We start from the raw sequence: 16,654 nt of genomic DNA, 5'->3' as shown, positions 1-16,654 counted from the left end.
TGAATCTTTCCTGGTAAGACATCACTTTGTGGTGTTACACAGATTATTAGAAATGGGTTAATCAAGATGTGAGAATTAGACAATAAGAGGCTGGAACTAATGGTCCAGGCAGTGTTTAAATGAATACAGTTTCCGTGTAATTATTTCAGGGCATAAGCTAGCCAGGCAGCTGGGATCCGGGCGGCAGGAACACAGCCCAAAGCAGCTCACACTACAGTTCACAATCTTGGGAAAAGTTAGAGCCCAGAATCTGGGCCTCTCAGTGATTAGGATACTTATGCCATGGGCCCACATCCTAAGAAGGACTGACATCCAAGTTAAGTCTCCAACCTTTTCCAGTTGGGTCTACTATGCAAGAACCCAGGGTTCACATACATGCTGGTCTTCCTGTGTGGTACACATGACTATACCCATGGCCATCATTTAAACCCCACCTTAACCAGCTGTTCTTATCACACATTTGAGTCTTTGTTAGTTGAAAGGATTCCTAGGTCCATCAAGTTACCATTTCTCCCTAGATACATACAGATGTTTTTATGTGAGCCTCCCCTCAGAATTCTTCTTTAACTTTGCCTGTTAAATCTGCCTCCATCATTTAACTAGGAACTAGTTAAAATGTAACACTAACACCGCACCATCCATTGTGGTCAGGATTACACTCTCTGTGACCCTGTACCCCATTTCAGCACTCCTTATGTTTTTGATGGACAGGGATATTCTAGAGGGCAGAAATAGTCCTACCTACCATGACCTTGTGAATGGATGATGACTTACCCATCCCCTCCTGCAGCACACAGTGATAGGCTCTGCCTGTCTGCCCTCTGTGACACCCTCTGTCCCCTACCTGATGAGCACTCACTGAGCTTACTTTGATTTTCAGATCTTGGGTTGGGCTGTGAGGTCTCCCCAAAAGGACAGAAGAACCTTGAGACCTTTTCTCATACCATGCCTTATTTTTGAATCCCTGGTAAACCATGGGGCAGCACTGATGGCTCAGTGGTTAGGAGCACATACTACTCTTGAAGAAGACCTGAATTTTATTTCTCAGGACCAGGTTGGGTGAGTGCCTGTAGCTCTAGCTCCAGGAAATCTAGTAGACTCTTCTAGCTTCCAAGAGCACCTTCTCTCAGATGTACACACCCTAACACTGATGCACACACACACACACATACACACACACACACACACACACACAATTAAAAATAAGTCTTTATAAGATAAAAATCTGAAAATCACTATCGAGTTTGTTTTATGTTGGCTCTCTATTCCTGGGCATGACCTAAGTGTGATTCGTATACCCAGTGAGACTCTGTTGAACTGATTTTTCCTTTGCAAGCAGTTATCAATTGGCAATAACTTTTGGGTTTGGGATGGAGGCTCATGTCTACTCAACACTGAGATGTTGATAGGCTTAGACCTATGCAGGCCCTGTGCATGCTTCCACAATGATCGTGAGCTCACATGTGCAACAATCCTATTGTGTCTAGAAGGCCTTGTTTCCTTGGTGTCTTCCATACCCTTTGGCTCTTACAATCTTTCTGTCTCCTCTTCCATAAGGTTCCCTGAGCCCCCAGGGCAGGGATTCGATGCAGACATCCCATGTAGAACTTTAGCCTTCCTAAGTCTCTCACTCTCTGCACATTGTTCAGTTGTGGGTCTCTGTATTTGTTTCCCTCTACCGCAGGAGGACACGTCTCTGTATGGTTGAGCTAGAAATTGATCTTTGAATATAGCTTTTTCTGATTTCTTTTTTCCTTTCTTCCTTTTTATCTTTCCTTCCTTTCTTCCTTTCTTCCCTTCTTCCTTTTTTTCCCTTCTTTTGCTTTTTCTTCAACCTTCTATGTCTTTTAGGTACATATTATATAATTTTGGGATGGCTGTGTGTTAGAATGTGTATGTTTCTGTCTCTGAATCTGTATATGTTTCTTGTGCTTTTTCTTTAGCTCCTTTTTTTCCTGTTTGTTCTGTTCTATTCAAGTTCTTTTGTTTTTATGTTTTCTTATTCTTTTTTTCTTTCTTTATTTTTTTAGATGCCTGTTTGTTTTCTAATGAGAGAAAGAAAGAAAGGGTGTGAATTTGGGTGAATGGGGAGGTGGAAAGGATCTAAGAGGGGTCAGGGGGCAACTGTAATTTGAATATATTATCTGAAAAATCTATTTCAATAAAAATAAATCTTTACAAGTCATTTCTACTATAGCTCATAGTTTTGTTTGACAAAGATTCTATTTACATCGTTGTTGGTATCATCGGTGGGTATGATGTGGGAAGGAATCCAGCTTGCCTGAGTTTTGCCAGCACCCTCACCCTGTCACCATTCCCCATACTATTCAGCTGGTAATGGTGTATGAAGACACTTCCCCACAGCTAGTGGCTGGGATGACCCTCCTCTGTCCTATTCCTTCACAGTCATTGTTTCTACTGAGATCACAGATGGCCAAGGCTCCAAGGTGCAGCCATGCAGTGTGGAAGTGACTGTGCTACCCCGTTACCATGGAAATGACTGCCCTGACAAGGACCTGTAAGTAAGAGGGTGCAACAAAAACACCGGACAGCAGAGCTTATATTCCCCCAGGGAGGTGATAAAGAACTACTAACTAATTACTAATTGCTAATAGTAATTGCTCTTCTCTTGCTGGTCATGGCCTGTTTAATACCCCTTGCACAGCCCTGTGTTGCTGCTTCAGGGTCCATAATGCTCTTTCTTTTCTTTTTAAAATGTTTTTAAGATTTATTTTATGTATGCATCTTTGGGAGGGTAGTGGAGGTTGGGGTTTCTCACATGTGTATGGGTGCCTGAAGAGCCCCAAATAAGGCATTGAACCCCCTGAAGCTGGGGTAGAAGTCAGTATGAGTCACTCTACATAGATTCTGGAAAGTGAATTTGGATCTTCTGGAAGAACATCAAGCGGTCTTAACCACTGAGCCATCTCTCCAGCTCCTTAAACAGTTAACTGGGGTATCATTTAAGCATTATATAGCTGACCCATGGAAATCCCTCACACTCACGGAGCACTGTGGCCTTTAGCGTGGTCTAGTTTGGGAACATTTGTTCATCATAACATCTTTGTACCAAACAATAGTAACTCCCGAGTCATCCACCCCAAAGCCTACCTCCAAATCCCCAAAGCCAAAATCTTTGTGTCTAAAGATTTGCAGATTCTAGAAATTTCATGGCAACAGAATGATGAGAATACGCTCTTGAATGTTCCTCTTCATTTCACGTATAAATATTGCTGAGTTTCATCCATGATCTGGCATAAATCAGTACCTCGTTTTTAATGACTCAATATTATTGTATTGGCTCAATTTATTTACTCACTGACATTGCCTAATTTTGTCTGTAAATCGGGTTATGCTGAAGATTCTTTTGCAAGCTTTGGTGTGGGTGAACATTTTCATTTCTCCAGGGAAGAACTGCTGGGTCATATGATACCTCTTGCTTAGCACCTCTCCAGATGGGCTGCACCACTTGGTATTCCCACCAGCACTGGCAGAGGAGAGTGATTTTCCTCAGTGCTGAGTATGCTGGGCTTAGTTTTTGTGTCCACTCAATGAAAGCTGAAGTCGTCTGGGAAGATGAAGCCTTGAGAGAATGTCTCCATCAGACTGACCTCTGGACAAGCCTGTGGGACATTCTCATGTTTAATGATTGACTACTGTAGGTGGTGCCCCGCCCACACCCTGGGCAGGTGCTCTTGGGTTATATAAGAATGCAGACTGAGCAAGTGATGGCGAACAAGCCAGTGAACAGTGTTCTTCCTTGGCCTCTGCTTCAGTTCCTGCTTCCAGCTTCCTGCCTTGAGTTCCTGACCTGAATTTCCTCCACGCAAGTTGTCAGGAGAAATAAACCCTTCCCTCCCCGAGTTGTTTTTGGTTAGTGTGTGTTTTATTACACCAACAGAAAGCAAGCTGGGATACACCAGAAATGCTAAGATGCATTTATTGATCCTCATTTCATGCCATGGCTCATAGATGTAGGTCAGAAGACAACTTTGGAGAACTTGTTCTTTCCGCCTCTGTCTAGGTCCTGAGGATCAAACTCAGGTTGTCAGGTTTGCCTAGAAAGTATCTTTACCAGCTGAGCCATCTCTCTGGCCCCCAAATTATTGTGTGAATTTTTTAAAAATTGATTCTTTGGGGGCTATAAAGATGGCTCGGCAGTTAAGAGCACTTGTAGCTCTTGCAAAGGATTGGGGTTTTATTTCCAGCACCCACATGCTGGCTCACAACCATCTACAACTCTAGTTACAAGTCATCTAATGCCTTCTTCTGACCTTCAAAAGTACCTGGCACGTACATGGTACATAGACACACATAAGGCAAAATACTCCTATGCATAAAATAAGTAATAAATAAATTTTCTTATTTAATATGTTCATATGTAATGTGTTTAATCACCTTCAACTTGAGTCTTATATACCTTGCTGATCTCCTGTTGTTCTGTCCATTACTAATAGCATCATTACCTTTGAAGTTCTTCCTGTCCTTCCCATGCCATCAGGTTTTGTTCTCTTCATAGATTCCTTATGTATTCATAACAATCTTGTACAGTTACACAATGTTATGTATTTGGGCAAGTGTGAGCACATTCATAGTGTCATAATGCCACCTCTGTTTGGCAATGCACTGTGAACATGTCTACATTAGATTTTTATGGTTTTAAATGTTTTTCTTTGTTTCTGAAATTTTTATATTGTATACAATAAAATATGATTATCTCCGACCCATCTTCCCCCCCCAATTCACTCTATATGCCACAATATTCACCCTACTTCACATCTTTCTTTTTTTTAACAATCCACCAAGTATAGATGGTATGGCTTATGGAAGTGGGACTGACCATTGGAGCATGGGAATCCTATGAGTGGCCACATCCTCAAAAAATAATAATTCTCCTCCCCAGCAACCATTCACTGCCAATAGATCCTTAGCAAGGGGGTATAGTAATCAGAGGTTTCTTTCCCACCTGTCAGTTCCCAAATAACCACTCAGAGGCCTAATATTGATTATGAATGTTTGGCTGATGGCTCAGGCTTATTACTAGCTATTTTTTACATTTAAAGTAACCTATTTATATTAATCTATGTATTGCTACATGGCTGTGGTGTTACCTCCTTTTATGCATGTCTTGTTTCCTCCATGGCTGTCTGGTGTCTCTCAGACTCCACCCTTCTTCTCCTCTATCTTTGCTTGGATTTCTCTGCTGGCTCTATCCTGCTTGCCATAGGCAAAAACAGTAATTTTCAACCAATTTATCAACCAATGAGAGCAACACATATCCACAGTGTACAGGGTAGAGCTGAGATCATCTACCCTATCTATGCTGGGACTGTACTTGGCTTGATCTTGGGTCGGTCTTGTACAGGCAACCACAGCTGCTGTGAGTTCATAATTGTTATAACACACCATGTTCGGAAGACAGCATGTCATAGCTCTCTTCCCCATCCTCCAGCTAACTCCCCTCCCGCCATGTCCTAAGCCTTGATGGTGATGTGATTCACACAGATGAGGGCTGAGCACTCACTTCCTTAATTCTTCACTCTTTGACCAATTATATATTTATAACTTTTACCTTTCTAATCGGTTGACCCTTTTTATGATCAGAAAATGTCCCTCTGGATCATTAAAATTTGATCCCCACTTCTTTTATTTTTAGCCTGATATAGGTATAACCATTCTAGGTGCCTTAAGGTATCTGTCTGAATAGATGCCTAGCTGTTATAGATTCAACCATAGCACTTTATAGACATCACCTCCTGCAATAGATTTGTTGTTAAGGAATGTATTATTTGTGAACTTGCTATCCAGCATTTCTACAAATCTGTCTTCATTTTCTTCCTATTCTGTTCTGCTTGCTGTTATCTCTATTGTTTGGTCCCCAAATTCACAGCTGCTTTTCTCAAAATTTGCTTTTCAAACTCTGTAGTGAACTTTCATTATTGTTAATATACACATAGCTCCAGAAATTCCATTTGATTTATAGCTTTTCTTCATTGCTACTCTATAATTGATTAGTCACTATAATACTTTTATTTAATCTTCAAGATTAGTTTTCTTTAGTTCTTTGAATATATTTATGATTCCTGCTTTGAAGTCTTTGATCAACCCATTATTTGGGTTTTATCACAGGAAGTTCCTATTGTCTATTATCTTTCCTGAGTTTGGGTTGGACTTTAAGCTTGTTTGGCTTTCTAAAAAGATTTCATTGAAGACTGGACCTTTTGTCTGATATATTCTGCCTCTCTGGGTATGGGCCCTGTTTTCTAAGGCTTCCTTTGGCTGCTTTTGTTTCCTTGATGCTTTTTTTGTGCGTTTATTGACTGTAGGAGATTAAATCTGTGAAACACATTTTCCCTAATTGTGCAATCTGTGCTGTTTCTTCTCAGACTCATTTCTGTGTTTTCTCTTTCGTCTGGCTTCTTACAGTCTTTAGCCAACATGTCATACTGTTTGGTCTGCGATTCATTGCTCGCCAAGCATTTTATTTAGTTCGACATTGTTTTACCTTTGGACATTTGGGCTGAGTTATTCAAGTAAATGGTGTTTTGCAGTCATATGGCAAAAACAGTGTAGAGCAAGAGCTGAAAAAGGTGATGGCTCCATGCACAGAGCTCTGTCTAAGACATGATGTTGCTTTTCCAGGTTTATTTTTCCATTCATAAATAAGTTTATTATTCCATTCATAAATAATTGAATGCCAAATTACTAAAATCTGAAGTCATAGACTTGGCGATTTTACATGGAGCCGCAAATATGCTGTGTGTTTCCCCTCTAATCTAGGTCTGCACACAATGAACTCTCAATGGTTAGACTGCCTGCACCTCTTCAGCTTGCTCTAGCCACTGTGTCTTTGGCTCTGGGCCACATTCCTTTATTGATCATGATGGTCGTATATTGGTATCTGTTTGACATATTGTGTTTTTTCAGTTCTAATTGAAGACATGCTACTAGTATTTTGGCAATGTGTCTAATTGTGTTTCAAGTTTCCCAGATACAAACCACCTCCCCTTCATGTCATTCTCTTTGGGTTCAGCTTTGGCAGAGTAAAGTTTTACAATACCGTCAAACCATCGCCACTGTTCTGTTCCTTCAGATACAACTCCACCCTGGACACCCTGTCTTCTCTCCAGCTGGTGGGGAGTTACACAGAAGTCAGGAACTACATCGCCATGACCACTGTGATCCTGAATCGTTTGTATGTGGAGAGCAGAAACACATCTACCTGTGGCCTATGGGCACAGATACAGGATGTATTGATTTCTTCAGCATGCAGAGTACCTTTTACAGACCAGGTATGTCCCTGAGCAGGGCAGCACAGTGTCTGTAAACCTGGACAGCAGCAGTCCTCTGAGAGCTGCTTCCTGAGCAACCATCAGTCAAGGGATAAGATCAAAACTGTATGCGATTTCTATTTTGTAAACATCAATGTTTTTAAAGTTTGTAAAGATTTATTTCATGTGTATCGTTATCTTGCATATGTATATATCTATGTACCTGGTGCTCATGGAGGCCAGAAGCGAGCCTTGGATCCCCTGAAACTGGAGTTACAGATGGCTGTAAGCCACTATATGGGCGCATGGGATTGAACCTAGGTCCTCTAGAAAAGCAGCCAGTACACTAACCACTGAACCATATTTCCTGCCCCAAGTGCAGTTTCTCAATGAATGACTGTGGCTCAAAGACTACTGCCCTTCTGACATTTCTGCAGCTCTGCTTTACGATGACCACTCGGGAACATTCATGCCTACACACAGCAGGCCTTGCTTCGTTAGAATTACAGGATGCTCTGCTAGGCCTGATCGTTTTCCTTCCACTGACATTTCCCTGCCCCTTCCTCTAAGCTCCTCTTAGCCCTGTCCCTTTCTTTCAGCTTCTGTTGTGTCAGTTTCCTACTGGTGAGGCTGGCCAGGGACACAGAGTTATGCTGGACAGAAGGAAACATCGAGGCCAAAGCCATGATCTCGCTACAAAAAGGCTGCCCTCCAGGAAGGCTTTTCATAGAAAAACACAACATATGCCCCATTTCTTCATAAGAAGCTATGTTTGTTTTTAAAATTGTTTTTATTGAGCTATATATTTTTCTCTGCTCCCCTCCTTCCCTCCCCCTTCACCTTCTACCTTCTCCCATTATCCCCATGCTCCCAATTTACTCAGGAGATCTTGTCTTTTTCTACTTCCCACGTAGATTAGATCCATGTCTGCCTCTCTTAGGGTCCTCTTTGTTGTCTAGGTTCTCTGGGATTGTGGTTTATAGGCTAGTTTTCTTCGCTTTATGTTTAAAAACCACCTATTAGTGAGTACATGTGATAATTGCCTTTCTGGGTCTTGAGGTAGGTTGTTTCCTAATTTTCTGAGAAATGGCCATACTGATATCCAAAGTGTCTGTACCAGTTTGCACTCCCACCAGCAATGCAGAATTGTTCCCTTTACCCCACATCCTCTCCAGCATAAGTTGTCATCAGTGTTTTTGATCTCAGGAGGATTAGAAGGCAGAAAATAATCAAACTGAGAGCTAAAAATCAACAAAATAGAAACAAAGAGAACAATACAAAGAATCAATGAGCAAACTACATTTGAAATAATATGATAAGTTCTCTCTGGTTTATTGACTTGTTTCTGTTGTTTAGGAAGCAATGGTAGACTCTATTCATATACTGAGAGACCTCATAAGCTTCCCTAATAAGGTAAGCACTATTTCTTTCTTGGAATATTTTTCTGGAATTTGCACAATTATAAAGGCCATGATCAACTTGATAAATATATGATTCAAAATTTTATTTTGACGTTGAGATTAGAGACAGGCTTTCTCCTGAATATTCTCTTAACAACATTATCCATCTCAAGCCATGCCTGAGGACCTTCTCTTCATGCAGAATTAGAAGTACAAAGGAGTAACAAGTGCCTTCCACAGTATGAATCACGGTGGTTGGGTTGTTATTACTAATGTTTGGTATTGCATTTTCTCATGGCCATGCCTGCTTGTTTTCTCAAATCTTCAGCATTGCCCAGAGTCCCTCAACAGGTGTCTTCACTCTGCTGTTCTTTGAGAAATGACAGGATAACTCATGGGAGCCCCTCGTTGTCACCAGTCAGCAAATCTTACTGCAGTGTCCTAGGAAACAAAAACCCAGGCTCCCAGCAAGCATCCCCCACTCCTTCTGTGCTCAGGAACCTACCTACCATTACCCTGTGTGGCCTCAGTCCAGCCTGTGTGGCCGCTGCCCCTGGGGTTGGAGCATGCTCAACCTAAGCGGCTGTTCCATCTCTGTCATGCTGTCCTCCAGGGTTTGTTTCCAGGTTGCCCATGCTCGGCTACTTCCTTTATTCCTCTTCTAGATGATGCCAAGGTATGTCAAGACTCCCACTTAATTTTTTAAATACCCATATGCTGATGTCCACCCTCTTCCAGCAGCTCTCGTTTCTAGGCACTTCTTTCCAGTGGAGCACTGAGGTAGCGCCTGGGTTTGCAGCGTCCATGCCTGCTGTCTGCCCTGCAGCTTTACCTGTAGCAGGGCTTGACATACTTGTTAGTGCTGATGCTAAAAGATCCCTCAACTCTACAGAAAACTCTTCAGCCTCTTTTTTCCTTCATAGCCATGCCATGAGGGTGCAGTTCATTCCATGGCCTCATGGCTCAGGTTTTGGTTGCCATCCCTGGTTCTCCAGTTCCTTCCTCCCTGTCATGTTGACATCATAAGCGTCTCAGCAGGGAGTCACTGGGACCTCTTCTCCGATACTCTCTCCAGATGACCTCTTCTAGGCTATTAGTTTTAAATCGACGTGACTATATCAGACTGTGCGTTTCATATCCTCAGCCAAGCCTTCTGTCATGTACTGTAAATCAGTCTCACATTTCCAAGTTCAGAGCTACTCCATTTTCTTCCTGCTTCCTTTGGCGCAAGGTAAGACCCAGAGTCTGCTACCCAGAGTCAAGTGGAAAAACACACACGGTCACCTGAGCATCCTTTGATTTCTGAGTCCATCAAGTGTAACTAAACTAGTCAGTTCTTCTTTTAAAAGGATGCAACTAGAATCTCCCTGTCTCTCCCATCTCTACTGCGCCGCACTAACCTACATGCAGACCATTTTTCATCCAGGCCGGGTATCTCCCTCAACACGCTCTCTGCTTCCTTTCTGACACCTTTATAACACTTTCCACAATCAGCAGTCAGAGCATTATTGTGGAAAAGCCTAAAGCAGTTAGTCACGTCCCCTCTCTTAGTACCATTTTACAGCTGTGTGTTCACATTCAGGGACACACAAACAGCTTACCATAGCCTGCATGCTTTGGCCGCTTCTGATCTTCACCTTCTTCACCTGGGCCCTTCAACCAATCACACGCTTGTGAATTCTGGCCCATAACTTGTCCTATGGTGCCCTGCCTTTGGCTCAGCAGAGAACTGAGAACAATCCATAGACACTTCCTCTCTGATGTCATCTTGCACCCTCTTCTCCTTCTTGCCTGGGCGCCCTCCTTTGGTAGTTTTGTACTTAGCAGCTGTCTTGCACATTTCACTGGGGCTCTTTTTTTCCCCTCACTGGAGTGTGGGTGTCATGACAACAGAGAGGCAGAAGTAGAATGACTGAGACACTGGTGGCCCTGTCACCTATATCCTATTCTTCCTCCTGTGTATCTTCTTCATCTTTAATACTGATGACAAAGCAATCATACCAAGACCAGGTCAGAAGGCTGGACCACATACTCCTCTTCATTTACAGATCCGCCTTCATAAAACACATCCGCTCATGTCCCCTGAAACTCAATATGCCTGATGGTTCTCTACATTATAGAGAGTGTTGAGATTCTCCACACGGCACACAAAGACCTCACCTGGCCCTGCTCAGTATCTCTGTCTCTCTTGGTAAGCTATCTCTTCTATGGTCTGCCACTCTAGGTTTTTCTCATGTTCCTGAAGTAATAAGTTTTCTCTTATCCTGTAACAGGTTTTTTTCTGCTCCTTTGAAAATACTAGTTTCTTATCAAAGATGGTTTCAAATGCTACAATCTCCATGAAACCCTCAGGGGTCTGACGACAGTCATTTGACTTCACATAAACATAGCACTTAACTAGGATTTAGGGCCACATCTGCCTTTTAACTCCTCCCAGGGTGCAAGCTGTGCTAAAGTAATGTTAGCTGCTATAACAAAAAGCCCTGGTGCCCAAGTGACTGAACGCAGACAAGGTGTTTTCTGCATGATCCTCCCATGGAGACACAATCACACCCTCCTTGTTCTCATGCATCTGACATCTCCACTCTGTGGCTCCCCAGTTCAGGGGAGAAGAATACAGATGTGGTGTGTCACGTGTCATTGATGTCACCCTGGAAGTGACAAGCCTAATCCCACACATTTTCTTGATGACTGCTGTACACGTGGCCTCACCTGGACTCCAGGATCTGGGGCGTGGAGTTTTTGCCCAGACATGACTCCTCAGAAGGCTCGGGAGGGTGACATGCTAGAGATCAGCCCATGCCTATCCACAGTCCTGTCGTGCGTCTCTCAGAAATGAAGCTGGACATGACTGCCATTTCTGAAGTAACCATTCCTGATATTTTTGCTTGTTTGTTTAAAATTTTGCAGCGCAAAAATTGGACATAAAGCTCTTATGTGTTTAAATGGATGACAGTTTTTTATTTAAAACCCTATTTTGATTTAGCTCTGTAAGTAGCTTAAATGCTCTTCCAAGGGCTGAGGAAATGCTTCCTATACAGGCAGGGAACCTGAGTTTATGTCCCCAACAACTGTGTAAAAAGCTCAGCCCAGTAGTTCATACCTATAATCCCAGAACTAGGAATACAGAAACCAGGGAGAGGCCTGGACCTCGCTGGTCAGCTAGTCTAGCAAACTGGTGAGCTCCAGGTTCAGAGAGAGACCTTATCTCAATAAATAAATAAATAAACAAATGGAAAGTTACTGAGAAAGACATCTATCATTGACCTCCAGAGTTCCACATGCGTACACACACACACACACACACACAGGAATATGAACATGTATTTGTACACACATTTACAAATAAATTTCAAAAAAATTCACTTCCAGACTAGCTTACTTTTGCAGTTTGGGGGAGAATTTCATTTTTGAAGTTATTTCTAAGCCACTGCTCACTATTTGGTTAAATAGGTGTGAGTGCCAGAAAACAGAATCTGCTCATCCCACCACACACATTTCTCTAACAGTTGCTAGAAGCTGCTAAAGACCAAAGAAGGAAATGTTTAATCCCTGTTTTGTAGACACCAATCAAGGAAATTAATGTAGAAAGACATCCTTTTTTTAAAAAAAAGAACTATGTTAGCTTGGCATGGTGGCCTTTACTTCCAGCACTTGGAGACAGAGGCAGGTAAATCTCTGTGAGCTCGAAGCCAGCCTGGTCTACAGAGCAAGTTTCAGGGCAGCCAAGGATAAACAGAGAAACCCTGTCTCAAAAACAAAAAGCTCTGCTAAAAACCCTGTCATTAGGAAAGGGGCACAAGCCCTCTGCAGCACAGACAACTGTTCAGTTAACCCCAGTAGATGTTAGGAGCTGTTAGCTTGCAAAATGAGGACGATAGAATTGCGGCTCTTGATGGTAGCATAGGGAGCACGGTTTCAGAATAAGTCCTTCTCTATCAGTTCACAGAGTGAAGTATTCAGATGTAAAACTAATATCTGAGCTTTTCCATTATAAAAAAGAACCTAAAGAGGGAATGCAAGAACAAATGTTGCTTGGAAGAGAAAGGGGCTCATGAGTATGCACAGCCCTGTGGACAGCTGATGGCTTCTGGGAAAGAGTCAGATTTCTTTAAGGGCGTGCCCTTTGGTAGATTGACCACGCTCTCTTGGATGATCCCTCACCCATTAATACACGGGCAGCATACACTGAACTGGAAGGAAGTCAGGCAGTTGTGAGTGCATCTCAGATGAATTAGGCAAAAGGGTGGGTGGGAGATATGATCAAAATACATAGTATCTATATATAAAATTCTCAAAGAATTAATAAATGGGCACTAATTTCTTAAATGCTGCTAGTTAAGGGTAACGGTTTAAGGTGGGCAAAGGGTGTGGTGACACTAGCCCACCCGCTCTGCCTTCACAAGCATTTGGAAATGTTGCATGGTGAAAGTCTATAAAGAGGGAAGCCAAGAAGGAGGGGATTGCTAGTCAAACTGAGGGCAAAGGTATTACCAGTAGAGGAATATGCTTGGTATCGAGAAGAAGTCTTAGTTATTAGAGGTTGATAAAAGTTCGGTGCATCTTAAGCACAGACTATGCGTGGGTAATTGAGAGGATATGGAGGATATGGAATGATGCTGGGGCCAATATGTCACAGGATTTATGGCATGCTTTTTAAAAAATGCATACCATACTAAAGCACAAAGGGCTATAAGGGACCTTTTGCTTTTCTTTGGTCATTGTGTGAATGAAGAAGCTGAGCATCCTAGAATAAATGGTTGCTAGGAATAGTGTCCACTCATCACCTAACACCAAACACGAACTGGATTCTGTTGCCTTGACGCCATGTTGAATCATTTTGATACCCAGTAACAGGGAAATCAGCAAAAGTCTACTCACCGTGTGCCAGGGAGCATCTGACCCCATCCCCTTTTCCCTGCAGTTGAGCTTTATGAGTGCTGTGCACATCCTCGAATATGCACAGATGCTCCTGGCCCAAGGCCCGTTCTCCAGGAAGTTGCTGGTCAACAAAAACCTGGGAGTTGAGCTTATTTTTCTCATCTCTGGAGTCTGGGAAGCTGCCAAAGAAGATATGAGAAAGGAGGACTCTCTGCAGGAAGAAGGCATGAAGATCATCTCTGACATGTTACTAGTAAGATGTTCTATCCACCCACAGAAATACAACTGCAGGCCTGGGTGCAGTTCAGTGGTACAGTGTGTGCTTGGCATGAATGAGACCCTTGGTTTCATCCCCAGCAGATACACAGACATGGACACAGACACATGCACACACACACACACACACACATACACACCAAACAAAATGAACAGCTGCTCCCTTCACATGCTAACCAGTATATTTATATATACCTATATATACATATACATACATAATACATATATACATGCATGCATACATACATACACACATGCATACACACACATGTTCCTTTTCCCATTGAAAATTTAGAGTTGGTTCCTGAGAGCTGAGCCACGGTTCTGGGTGGCAGCTCAGCATTTGGGAGTGTTCATCTGGAATGCTAAGTCTTATGTGGCAGCAGTGTTGTGTGCCCGGTGTTAGGATAGATCTTCATTCGGGAATTAGGGGCATACTTTGTTTTCTGCAGAATGGCATGAAGTCACACAAAAGATTGCTTGGAGACATTAGCTTTAAAAGTGTCCCTGCTGAGCTATGACTATTTTTTTTTTTTAAAAAAAAGATGTCTATTTCTGCTGCAACGGTTTTGAGACATTTTCTCAGCTATTTTATTCTGATGAAATGGCAGTGTTCTGAGGAAGCAGTCAGTTAGTATTAGAAGTTCATTGCTCTTCTTTCCCTACCTTCCCATCCACCCGAGCTTGCTGGTTTATTTAACTAATAGCTATCACAATGCTTTGAAAATTGTAGACCAAATAATCCTATGTTTGAATCTGGCCTGTTGTTATCCTTGAACACATACATATGTGAAAATGTCTTCCGTCTGAACGCGTACTAAAGCTTAGGTTTGTGTACATACCAACTGACTTAAAAGTTTTGAAAAGCAATCAAACCATCAAAACTCTTCTTAGGAACTAAGAAGCACCAGGAAGCATAGCAATTTTTAAGAAATTAATAAAATATCAGTGAGATGCACCAAAACAGGGAAAAGCCATTTGTGCCTTTAGTATTATTGCCTTTGGTGTTTTGTACCCATTTGCTCATTCATCTTGCAAGAGTCCTCCTTACCCTCCTGTGTTTGCAGACCTGTCTCTCCTTGAGCCACCAGCTTCAGCTTCACATAAGCACTGGGAAGATGGAATTCTGGACCCTTCTCCATCACAGCTTCCAGAAGTCTAGTCAGAACCTGGGCTTCATCTGGGTCCATTTCCCTGGCTACCTGACCTTGCGCCGTCCTGCTCAAGAGGCATCCCAAAGCCCATGCTACATCAGCCAGCTCATGCTCTTCACGAATAGCCCTTACCCAGAGGGACGAGGTCCTGGACAGGTACGGCACACGGCCTCTGCCATGTCTAATGGTGGCTTCAAATGCTCAGTGACCCGACTCCCATAGGAAAGGAGAGTAGGTTGGCACTCTTGCTTATTGTCCTTGTTTCCAAAGAGAAGCCACTTTGAAGTGGCTAAAGATTGCTGTGTCTGAGGTGGCCTGCAGAAGGCTGGTGGCAAGAAGGTGGGGAATGTATTTTCCAGAGACAAGGCCAGAGAGAGAAAGAAAAGAGTTATTAGGCAATACCACAGAAGGCGTTGTGGGCAAGTCCAGTGGGGGGAGGGGGGGAGTGCTTACTTAGCCTTATGTCATGAGCTGTTAATATGGGGTCATGAGCTGGGTGGATAGGTGGGTGGGCTTCTCACCGTCTTGTTAATTAGTACAGCTTCCAGCACAAGTCCTCCTTTTAGACACTGGCCATTTGGGCGAAGGTGCCATAGGTCATTAGGAGTTAAACTCTAGTTATTTACCTAAGATGTCCCCGGTGTCAGAAGTCAGGCTCCCGAAGATCACGGGCCTGATTGTTCAAATAACAGGATTTCAGTTTTTTGTCTTGGTCTTCTGTCTCTACAAATTTCTCCAGAAAAATCTTTGCAGAACTAGGGCTCCTTCGTCTCTGATAGGTGGATCCACGCAGTATTCACCGTGGCATCTTCTAATCTGTGTCAGGGAGTCTAGGGCCAGAACATGTGGTGGAGTGGTCATGGCTCAGACAGGTTTCGCTGTCCTAAAACCAACACAGAGTTCAACCAGAGCAAAACTTGAGAAGAGGCTTCTCAAGTGTTCTCTTCTTCCATGCTAAAAGAGAGGTGTGTGTGGTCTGCCCCAGCTTAGGGGTGTGGAAGTCAGGAGGGACTTCCAAGGTCTTTGCTCTTTGGCAGGATCATCTACTTTCAAAATCCACAAGGGCTCCTGGGTCTGTGAATCATGTGGGACAGGACAGGCAGAGCAATAGTGAGCGCAGTGATCAACTCCACCCTCTGCCTTCCCAGCCAGATCAGTTCAGTGGGGCCCCTCCTCTTCCCCTTCCTCCTCCACTAGCTTCTTCTCCACCTCCTCTTCCTTGTCCTCTTTGCCTTTTTTAAAAAATAAGACAGAGTCTCACTATGCAGGTATTGGAGTCACAGAGACCCACCTGGCTCTGCCTCCTGAGTGCTGGGACTAAAGGCTTGTACCACCACACCCATGCCAGATACTTCTTTTTATAAAAGCTCTTAACAATTTTTTAACTTAAAAAGCTATCATTTCAGCAAGGAAAACATGCAATGAGTGTTAGCAGTGCCCCCCACACACAGCCACACAAATCCTGTCTGCCTATCTCGTTAAACTCATTTTGTTTGATCGGAATTGGACAGTATGACTCCACTTACTTCCTGTTTTTCCAATGCTTTGTTTTGGTTTTGTTTGTTTGTTCATTTGTTTGTTGAGATGGGGTCTCCCCACAGAGCCCAGCTATCCTGGAACTCACTATGTAGATTAGGATAGCCTCTAACTCACAGAGCGATCCATCTGCCTC

The 16,654-nt window shown here is 43.0% G+C and overlaps 1 protein-coding gene across 1 annotated transcript in view; it reads left to right on the top strand.

The window, feature by feature from the left end:
* Nucleotides 1-16,654, top strand: part of Pkd1l1 (polycystin 1 like 1, transient receptor potential channel interacting) — a 123,997-nt gene that overhangs the window by 36,918 nt on the left and 70,425 nt on the right. The window contains 5 exon segments of the mRNA XM_042055078.1: nt 2,407-2,518; nt 7,094-7,292; nt 8,628-8,684; nt 13,596-13,805; nt 14,896-15,138. Coding sequence (XP_041911012.1) covers nt 2,407-2,518; nt 7,094-7,292; nt 8,628-8,684; nt 13,596-13,805; nt 14,896-15,138 — 821 coding nt within the window.

This window comes from Arvicola amphibius, chromosome 1 (genome assembly GCF_903992535.2).
Source record: "Arvicola amphibius chromosome 1, mArvAmp1.2, whole genome shotgun sequence".
NCBI classification, from domain to species: Eukaryota; Metazoa; Chordata; class Mammalia; order Rodentia; family Cricetidae; genus Arvicola; species Arvicola amphibius.
The sequence above is the reverse complement of the archived record's forward strand: the minus strand, read 5'-3'. Positions and strand labels throughout refer to the sequence as shown.